The following is a 10935-nucleotide window of genomic DNA, read 5'->3' as shown; positions in this document are numbered from 1 at the left end:
GGTCGGGCAGACTGGGTGCCTAACACCTTCCCAGTCTATCACTTGACACTTGTCCAGAATCTTGGTGCAAACTAGCCTTATCCATCAGAGTCATTGGTCTCTCTCCCTTGATTGGGGGAGACATTTATGGGTCTTAAACCCTTTCTAGGTGGCGACTCTCTTTTATCCATAACGTGTATCTCCTCCTTGGCATTTGATGACCAAGGGATACTATCTCATCTCATTAGGGTTGAACCCTAGCGTATGTACGCACGCTACCCGCCATATCGTGATCCCGACAAAGGTCTATGATACCTACAGTGGCGACTCCACTGGGGATGTCAGAATCTTGATTGACCATTGTTTGTATAGCTTTGTTTGTACCTTATTATTTGTATATTGACATGTTATTTTTCCCTTTTCATCACTTGTATACACTTCTTGCATTGAGCACAGCATGCCTTACCCTTATTCACCCCCGTGGTGAAGCTGCCAGGGTCCCTCACATATGTTTGGGCCGCCCCTAGTTACATCACACACCTTGATACCGTGCCATTTGGGCCTAGAATACAGAACTTATCGGCGAGGGTGTTACCTTGCGTGTTTGAGGGAGATCACACACATTTAGGTGTGCCCAAAGAGACGCTATTGGTCAACACTCTGAGATCGATTTGGTCGAGCTATTCCCCTATTGGTACATCAAAGGGATCACGTGCCTCTAATTCATTCCGTGTACAGGTGATAGGTATATCAATCTTGTCAAGGGTAGCCTTGCCGGTCCTAAACCTAGCCAATATGCATCATATACTTGGATATAGAACCAATGACTAGGATCAACACAACTAATGTACATTGATTGCGGTTCACGTTAGAACCCTTTGTAGTAATTTCTAACCATCTCAATCTACCATTCACCAACGGAAGAATTGGATTTACCATTGGTATTAAGAATGCTAGTGTTTTTAACTACACTAGTTATTGGTTCGTACAATCGCACCGCATGATTGGCACCATGGCTATATGCCAACACCGTCAGTCCGATGTGATATACGTTTCAACCTGGTAAGGGTTTCACACAAGCTATCTTGACGTCAATGTGTAGGTTCAAATATCTCCACCACACAGTTTTTGGTGATTGATTCAGTTTAGAGTCACCTACATAAGTGTTCTTACAGGAACCACCTTTGCTTGATCCATCACTTGAGAGTCTCTTCAACTTAGGCACACTTCTTTAAGTATGCCGCTAAGTTGATGCCATTCTCATTTGAGCTAACTCTTGTTTGGTCTGGTTGTCCTTGTTTACGTATGTTTGGCTAGTCTTGTGTTCAAGTAGGAGAGTGTTGTGTATTGCCATCTCACAGTCTATATTTGTCTTTTTTCGGTACCAGTCAGTGCCGCCAACATCTTACCCCAATCAGCCTTTCTCATTCATCCCACTTAGTTGGGATTGTCCTAGTAACCTCTCAGGAGCATCATTCAATGGTTCTCGATGGTAGGCATTCCTCCACAACCACCTTTGGATAACATGGATGCTTGAATGGCCAGGCTAGAGGAAATGATGACCAACCTCACGGAGGTTGTGCGCACACATATAGCCGCACCAAGGGAAGAGGTTCCAGATCAACGGAGTCACCCTCTAACTCCTAGGTTTGTTTCCCAACCTCCCTACCTGGCCGAGGATGAGTATAACTTCTATGTTAACGCTCCTGCTGCCAGGGCAATTAAGGATCAAGAGAAAAAGGAATTGAAGGATCAGGTCAACCGTTTGGAGCACATAATAAGGAATATGAAAGGGGTAGAAGACCAAATTTTTGATACAGAGGGGCTATGCTTTTTTCCCAAGCAATCTTGCTAGAAAGTTTCAAGTGGACATGTGACAAGTTCGATGGAACCGGGGATCCCCGTACCCACTTGAAGTCTTTTATTGGGCAGTTGAGGATAAAAAGGTTTACAGATGAAATGTTGGGGCAAGCTTTTCAATTCTCTCTAACCGGTGTGGCTCACCATTGGATTATGTCTTTAGACAAGGCATCCTCTTGCACTTGAGAGGACATTATGAGAGCTTTCACCAAATAGTATGGCTACAATACTGAAGTGGAATTAACAAGAAGATAATTGAAAACGAAAAGGTAAATGCCGAATGAAGGGTTAATCAAGTATTTGAGGCATTTCCATGACAAAGCATCATGATGAGGGATCAACCAAGTGAGCGAGATCAGATTGCGATGATCATGAGGTCAGTGTGTGTTCCCTACAAGGATGTATTGTTTGGCCAGGCAATATTGATATTTGATGGACTCAGAATGGCAGCCCAGCAGGTCGAAGATGCCCTCACCCAAGAATAGCTCCCCAAGTATAGCAAACTTGCTAAGGAGGCTAGTAGCAATAGAAAACCTCCTACCCAACAGAGGAGTTTGGGGTCTAATGCCATGATGGCGATTCTTCCCACAGCGCCAGCCTCGCCTACTCCAGCAACGCCATTTGTGATTAAGCAAGATGCAACCCCCGCTCCCTGTCGTCCTCGAAGGTAGTTCACTGACTTGGGGACTTCTTTGAGTTCAATTTTGAATTGTTTGCTTCAGGCCGGTCTTATAGTCAAGCCAGAGCCTAGACCCTTACCTGAGTGGAAACCTGATTGGTTCAATCCAAACCTGTTTTGTGACTACCATTCTTTGCAAGGTCATGCAACAGATAGATGTTACAAGTTGCAGGAGGCAATCCAAGATCTGCTTGATGCAAAGAAGTTTGAAATCTAGGTCAAACGACCCAATGTTGCCACAAATCCCCTTCCTCAGCATCGAGCAGCTAATGCCCTGCAGGAAGATTTAGGAAATTTTGACCTAACTTCCCTTATCATTTTTCTATCAGTGAAGAGTAGCCAAGCAAAGGCGACCAACGTTGGAGATCTTAGCGGATTTACTTTCCCCCTTCTAGTTGATGTTGTCACTTCTAGTTTAAAAGAGCCTGTAGAGTCAGAGTTGAAGGAAGATGAGATCAATGGCTTGTATGATGAATCTGATTTTGAGACCTGCACACCAAATCTTGGTTTGGAGCTTAATGCAGTCAAACTTGAAGCCAATGAGGATTATGATATCATTATCCCTGGGGAAGGGTTGCAGGCAAAGCAAAGGTTTTCAGAGTCTAACGATGAGGTAGAGCTCTACATTATGGGTGAGATAATAACAGAAACTCAAAGTGGGAAGAACTGTAAGGCGGCAGGACTTACAGAACCACCAACTAGGCCAAAAGATCAAGGACTAAATAATAAGTTGATTGAATCGGAGAATCAAGTATTGAGACAGTTGCAGAAGACCCCATCAAATATATCTATTTGGAGCTTGCTTATGGCCTCTCCTACCCACAAGGAAGTAGTGTTGAAATCTCTGGCAAGCATCCAAGTTCCAATTGGGACCAGTTCGGCACAACTAGCGAGCCTAGTAGGAGCTACGTACTCAGTGAACTCATTGATGTTTGCAGATGCCGATCTTCCTCTTGAAGGTTCAAACCACACAAGGGCGTTACATATAACCATTGATTGTAGAGGATGTCGAATTCCCTAAGTATTGGTAGACAATGGGTCGGCGTTGAATGTTTTCCCTCTTAGGACCTTTAAACATTTGGGATTTGATGAAGCCGAGATGAAGCCATCTAGTCAATGTGTTCGAGCTTATGACAACACCAGGAGGAGCGTGTTGGAAAATTTCACTGTGATGATAGTAGTTAGACCGGCAGAATTTGAGGTAGACTTCCAAGTTATCGATATTCTGGAGTCTTTCAATATGATTCTAGGCCATCCATGGTTGCACAAGGTTGGGGCAGTTTCCTCTTCCCTTCACCAAAAGATAAAATTTGTGTTCAAAGGGCAGGTGATCACTATCTTGGCAGATCCTCACTTGGTTAGCATGATGAAATCCGTTGATGTGGGGGAAAATAACAATGGTGAGACATCTAAAGTTCGTTTGGGAGGTTTTGAGTTGGGCAGTATCAATGCAACTTTGGGACCTAGTTCACCAGAAGAGAGATTTGCTTTGACAGAGTTTAACATCACCAACGCTAGAGTAACCAACATGCTTCTTAAAATGAAGTATTTTCCAGGCATGGGCCTAGGGGTGTGACAACAGGGTGACCCAGATATTTTATCTCTAAATGTGCACACACAAAGCTTTGGCCTTGGTTATGTTATGACAGAGGAGGACCAACAAAAGATAGCAGCTAAGAAGCAAAAATATGACAAAAATTTTGAGAGATATGAAGGGTTGAAATACAAGAATGAGGGGAAGAATGTGATCCATATGCTTAACAACGGGGAAAGTTCCAAAGGAAAGGCAACAGAGGCAGGTTATCAGCAGAACAAGACGGTCAAGGCTGGGCTAGTCAAGGTTTCGAAGTGGAACAACATAGAAGATGGATCTAAGACCGTCAATGTAACTCCCTATTTCAAAACTCTGAATGGTTATTTCGTCAAAGAAGGGCAGGATTTCTTGTATTGTGGATTCCCAGAACGATGGTTAGATGTGCTTTCAAGGGAGAGGCTACCAGGCTTTAAGATCTTCTTTGATTGCGCGATTGATTGGGCAGAGTTAGAACATTACTCACTGAAGCAGTTTGAACAGGTCCAACAGGGACACACAGAGGAAGACCTAGATGTTAGCAGTCTCTTCAATTAGGAGATTATGATGATTGGTGGGACCATTGAATCTGAGACGCCTTCACCCCACTAGTTGATTCATCGTGCTAAGGGTGTCATTCCTAACTGGAGCTGTTTGGATGAGTTTGTTTACCCCGAGGAGCTAAAATTTGTACTTGAAGAGTCGGCCATGTCTGGGCCTAAGTCCTTTAAGTTTGTAAGCGGTCCACTGGTTGTTTCTCCTACTGTTTCTCTCCATGTCAGAGAAGGTATTTCGACTTATGTAGTGTCGGTTCTAGTCGGAGCTAAGTCTGATGTAATTGTCTCAGTTATTAATGAAATGAATTCCTCCAAGTATATTGCTTCTTCCTCTTCCCTATCCCCTCCACCTCCTGATGATGAATGTTGTGATGACCCATTGCTTGAATTTCTCAAATCATTAAAAACTTTAAAAGAAAAGAAGGCCAAACCTATCCGTGAGGATTTCAGACTGATAGATTTAGGGTTAGAACATGATCCCCGGGAGGTTAGACTTGGCATTTCCCTTGATGAGCAAGAGACAACCCAATTAATTGAGCTCTTAAAAGAATTTGAGGAGGTGTTTGCTTGGTCATACACCGATATGCCCGGTATTGATGCCAACATAGTTCAACATGATCTCCCTCTTTTCTCTGATGCAAAGCCGTTCCAACAAAAGATTCGGCACATGTGTCCGGATTGGGCTTTTATGGTAAAAGAGGAGATTGCCAGCAACTCAGTGTAGGGTTCATTAAGGTGACGAGGTATACTGAATGATTGGCAAATGTCGTAGTCGTACCAAAGAAGGATGGTCAGATCAAGGTATGTGTGGATTATAGGGACATTAATAGGGCGAGCCCCAAAGATAATTTTCCCTTACCCCACATCGATCTTTTAGTAGATAACACTGCAGGGCATGTGCTTCTATCATTCATGGATGGGTTTTCTGGTTACAATCAGATCTAAATGAATCCTGAAGATAAAGATAAGACTTCTTTCACTACGAATTGGGGCACTTACAGATATAGGGTGATGTCTTTTGGTTTGAAGAATGCCGGTGCTACCTACCAAAGGGGTGCCACCACTATCTTGCATGATTTGATACACAAAGAAGTGAAGGTGTATGTAGATGACATGATTGTCAAGTCGATTAATCGAAAAGGGCACTTTAAGGCTTTAAGGGTTTTCTTTGAGAGGATCAAGGAGTTCAAACTGAGACTGAACTCACAAAAATGTGTGTTTGGGGTGACAGGTGGTATTCTTTTGGGGTTCATGGTAAGTGAGAGAGGTATTGAGATTGACCCATCCAAAATCAAAACGATAACAGAAATGTCACCTCCTCAAACGGAGAAGGAAATTCGAGGGTTTTTTGGAAGGATCCAATACATTAGTCGGTTCATTTCTCAACTGACAGCTATATGTGAACCGATCTTCAAATTACTGAAAAAGGATCAACCTAAGAGGTGGAATCCTCAATGCCAATTGGCTTTTGATCGCATCAAGAGCTACTTGGTAAACCCACCAATCCTCATTCCCCCTACTCCAGAAAGACCATTGTTGTTGTATCTCTCTGTATTAGAAACCTCCATGGGATCGATGGTGGCTCAGTATGGCCCAGATGGGCATACAGAGCAAGGAATTTATTACCTTAGTAAGAAGTTCACAGACTATGAGACAAGGTACACAAAACTGGAGAAGACTTGTGCAGCTTTGGTTTGGGCAACAAGGAGGTTGAGACATTACATGTTGAACTATTCAGTCTTTTTGGTATCCAGGATGGATCGCATCAAGTATCTTTTTGAGAAACCTGCATTGACGGGGAGATTAGCACGTTGGTTATTGCTCTTAGCGGAGTTCGACATTGTGTATGTCCCAGAAGTCCATCAAGGATAGTGTCATTGTTGAACACCTATCCGCACATCCAGTTGTTGATACGAGGCCTTCGAATGACATATTTCCAGATGAAGATGTAGTTTCTTTTAAGGTTGAAAATGAGGTTGGCATTTGGCAAATGTTCTTTAATGGAGCCGCCAATCAAAAAGGTTACGGAGCCGGAGTTCTACTTATAACTCCTGAAGGGTTAAACATGCCCATGGCATATAGGTTGGACTTTGAGTGCACCAACAACATGGCCAAGTATGAAACTTGCCTCATGGGATTGAAAGTAGCCATCTCTATTTGGGTCAAAAGATTGGAAGTATACGGAGATTTGTCGATTGTCATATGCCAAGTCCAAGGTAAGTGGAAAACAAAGGAGGAAAAGTTAAAACCATACCAAGGGTGTATAGAGTCTCTAATGAAGCAGTTCACAGAAATTAGTTTTGACTATTTCCAGAGGGACAATAATAGGTATGCCGATGCTTTGGCTACTCTCGCATCGATGGTTGATTTTGGTCCGGGTGAGCAAATACAACCATTCATTATAGATCGGAGAGATCATCCTTCACATCAAGGCTTCGTCAATGCCCTAACAGTAGATGGTAGGCCTTGGTTTGTCCATATTGTGGATTTTATCAGAGAGGGGAAGTACTCTGCAGATGCTACCCAAGGAGATAGAAGGTTCTTGAGGCATTATGCCACCCAGTTCATATTACACAAATATATTTTATACAAGCGATCTTTTGATGGTATACAACTAGTGTGCATGGATGAAGATCAAGTACAGACAATCTTGGAGCAAGTACATCAGGGAATCTATGGCCCTCACATGAATGCCCGTATGTTGGCTAAGAAAATTCTTCGCTTAGGGTATTTTTGGAATACACTAGAAGCCGATTGCACAAAATTTCTGAGAAAGTGCCATAAATATCAGATTTTTGCCAACCTCATCTATGTGCCCCCAACAAAATTGCACACGCTGAGTTCTCTGTGGCCTTTTTCCACTTGGGGTATCGATGTGATCGGAAAAATTAATGCCAAAGCTTCGAACGGGCACGAGTTTGTGTTGGTAGCTATTGATTACTTCACCAAATGGGTAGAGGCTCAGTCATACGCAAAACTCACAGTGGCAAAGGTAGCCAAATTTTTGCAAGAACATATCATTTGCCTATATGGGATGCCCCATGAGGTGATTTCTAACCAAGGTCAACATTTTAGGGACAAGATACAGGAGTTGTGTGATCAATTCAGGATTGCAAGGCACAGGTCTTCTCCTTATCGCCCTCAAACCAATGGAGCGGTTAAAGCGGCAAACAAAAACATGAAGGTCATACTCCAGAAGATGGTTGACAGGAACAATGATTGGGCTGACAAATTAGCTTATGCCTTATGGGATTATCGGACTTCTATTAGAACTCCAACTGCAGCAACTCGGTACTCTTTAGTATATGGAATGGAAGTAGTCCTCCCGATTGTGCTAGAGGTCCCCTCTCTTAGAATCCTTATGGAGAGTCAGATTCTAGAAGCAGATTGGCTCAAGTCGAGGTACGAGGAGTTGAACCTCATTGATGAAAAAAGGATGAAGTCAATGGACAACATGAATATGTATCAACTGCGAGTTGTAAGGGCTTTCAACAAAAAAGTCCACCCACATTCCTTGGAAGTTGGAGATTTGGTTTTAAAGTAGTAGAGAGCACCCATTCATGACCCAAGGGGCAAGTTTAGGCCAAGCTAGAGTGGCCCTTTTACGGTGAAGGAAATCCTCCTGGGGAAGGCAATACGCCTTATAGATCTTGATGGTCAAGTACTGCAGTACCTGACCAACTTAGATCAGCTAAAAAAGTATTATGTTTAGCCTCCGCATTCAAAAAAAAAAAAAAGGGGAATGCAATGAAAGAAAACTGCCTTTGGGGCATGAACTACGCTCAACCTGATTCCTAAATTTTTAAGATATGTAGGCAGCTTGAAAGTCAAAATCAAGCTCGGTCAATTTCCGCCACATCTCATAGAGGGTTGGACCTAATTTTCCATTTTTAGCTATCCCTTTCCCCTTTCAGACAAATGGGTTCTCGCTACTCTTATCATCAGGAGGTGATTGAGTCTGACTAAGAACTCTTTCCACCGTCTCTCAAATTCGGCGGATTCCAAAGAATTTTCATCTTTAGTCCTTTTTTCAAAATGACTATTTTGATTGACGTAATTTCTCCCGTGAACTCATCATCCTTTTAAATAATTGTCTTGATCTGGCTTGAAGACTCCATCTACCGTTCTCCTATTCGACAATTCCCAAGAGTTTTCAATAGCCCCTCTTTCAGCTTAACTTTTTCTTTAGTCAGTGTGATCCCTCTCGTGAGGTCGCTATCCAAAGTAGTATCCTTACTCTACCCGTGGTAGAACCATCAGGTTAGTTTCCTTCGGTATGTGTGTCTTAACATCTGTTTTAGTTTAGGGTTTGGGCCCAGACATGATTGCGGTCATCTGAGAGACCAATCTTACATTTTCTAAATTGGCTCAAAGGGTTCTTAGCTTTTGCAAATGACAAGCAAAAAAAAAAATCAGTATACTTTTGGTGGATGTGTCATATGATATTTTCCTGTAAGTTGGTCCTTTCCTTAACTTACATTTTATGATGTACCCAGGAAATCTGAGTTGTGTTTTGTCACTCCCATTATTATGATGGATGTTGCTTTCCGCCGATGGATGGTAGCAATGAGGGATGACGACCTTGAAGTCCTTGAAGAAGTGCACCTTTATGCACTCTTTCAGCTCCAGCGCATCAGTCCATGTCGTGCTTTGATACATGAGGCATCTTGTTTCTGGATCCGAGAACTTCATGTTTTTCGATTCGGAACTGTGGCAATTTGCCCTACTCTGGAAGAATTTTGAGCTTGTCTTATTTACAATCATCGGGGAGATGTTTTTTTCCCAACACTGTAACCCATTAGCTCGTTAGAAATTTGAGAATTTTTCGGTTGGAGTGCAAAAGAGGCGAGGCGATTCATGGCAAGTGATCGAATCAATCTTTATGCTATTATAAAGGAGTTTGCCCCACTTCCATCAAATACTGAAAGATTTAGGGTGCATCGAAGGAATGCTTTCCTTTTTTGTATGATCGCTCGTTATCTATTGCATTCCCCCAAGTGTGGAGGCTTACCCATTATCATCAACGTCATCCGGAAGTTGAGACAAGGTTGCGACATTATCCCTACTGTTTTAGCAGAGACTTTGAGAGGACTTGATATTATGACAGGTCGTCGAAATTTTCGCACTAGTGACTTTAATGGGTGCTTCGCCCTCCTCCAGGTATGGTTAGTCGAGCGCCTTCAATTGGTCCAACCTTTGGTTATAACTCATTTGGAATTGTTTCAGTATTTCAAGCGAATTCAAACCTTTAACTACCACGATGCAACAAATTGGCCTGAGCAACTGGGAGCCCTCACGGAGCGGAGCATCAGGTGGGAAGTCCATTGGTGGTCAATTCGGAACCCTGTTTTACACACTTCTGGCTGTGACTATGTCAGGTTGTTAGGCATATCCCATACCTCTTTCTATATACCAGCTCGCTTCATGCGTCAATTCGGTCTACCTCAGGGTGCTCTAGGGGATGTGGGTACCGCGCCTATCACAGAGGCTTTAATAGAAGGTCTGGTGAATTCCATTGCAGCCTCGTGGAACCATTTAGCTCGCCTAGGTTAAGGTTGTTAAATTGAAGATCTTTTGGTTTGGGCAGCATTTACTGAGGAGTCGTTCCCCACCTTTCTGCTTTTCAAAACTTGTGACCGTGGTGCCATTTTTTTTCCTTTCAATGAAAAGACTTTGTCCTTTATGATGATCAATCTACTAGCAACATTCTTCTTCATGAACATATGGGCTTTGTGTGTTTTTACTAACCACTAACCTTCGTATGATGGTGCTCTTTCCAAGCCCCTTGGCTTTCGGATCTAGACCTCTTGTGGATTCGGCATGTGATGGCATCTCGAACACAATTGTGATCTCTTAAATTTAATGCAGTTGTTTGTTGCTAACTTTGCTAAGCTTCATGTCCTTATTCAGGTATTTGAGATCTAGAATCTCCCAAGTTTTCCTTTGCTAATTCAAATGTAGATGCACAACCAAACACATCGTTGGCACCAATTTTGTGAGAATCCTCAGGATCACAACCGAGCACCGTTGTTGATCCCAGCTAAGCACTGCTATGTGAGGATGATCATCCCCTGCAGAGAATCCCAAGGTTCATAGTCGTGCATGACTGCCAAGGTGGACTATCCGCACTGATTTGTCAAGAATCCTTAGGATCATAGCTGAGCATCACTATCGATCCCAGCTGAGCACCGCTGCGCTAGGACTATCCACACTAACTTTTTGAGAATCGTTAGGATCACAACCAAGCACCGTTGTTGACCCTAGCTGAGCACTGCTGTGCGAGGATTATC

The 10935-nt window shown here is 43.0% G+C and overlaps 1 protein-coding gene across 1 annotated transcript; it reads left to right on the top strand.

Annotated features, from left to right (window-relative positions):
- Window positions 1-5590: 5590 nt before the first annotated feature.
- LOC122092926 lies at window positions 5591-9388 on the top strand. The gene is made up of 4 exons (XM_042663225.1): window positions 5591-6391; window positions 6501-7304; window positions 7437-8185; window positions 9142-9388. The coding sequence occupies exons 1-4, from the start codon at window positions 5591-5593 to the stop codon at window positions 9386-9388; spliced, it is 2601 nt and encodes an 866-aa protein (XP_042519159.1).
- The last annotated feature ends 1547 nt before the right edge of the window (window positions 9389-10935 follow it).

The sequence above is a fragment of the Macadamia integrifolia genome, chromosome 11 (assembly GCF_013358625.1).
Source record: "Macadamia integrifolia cultivar HAES 741 chromosome 11, SCU_Mint_v3, whole genome shotgun sequence".
NCBI lineage: Eukaryota > Viridiplantae > Streptophyta > Magnoliopsida > Proteales > Proteaceae > Macadamia > Macadamia integrifolia.
The sequence above is the reverse complement of the archived record's forward strand: the minus strand, read 5'-3'. Positions and strand labels throughout refer to the sequence as shown.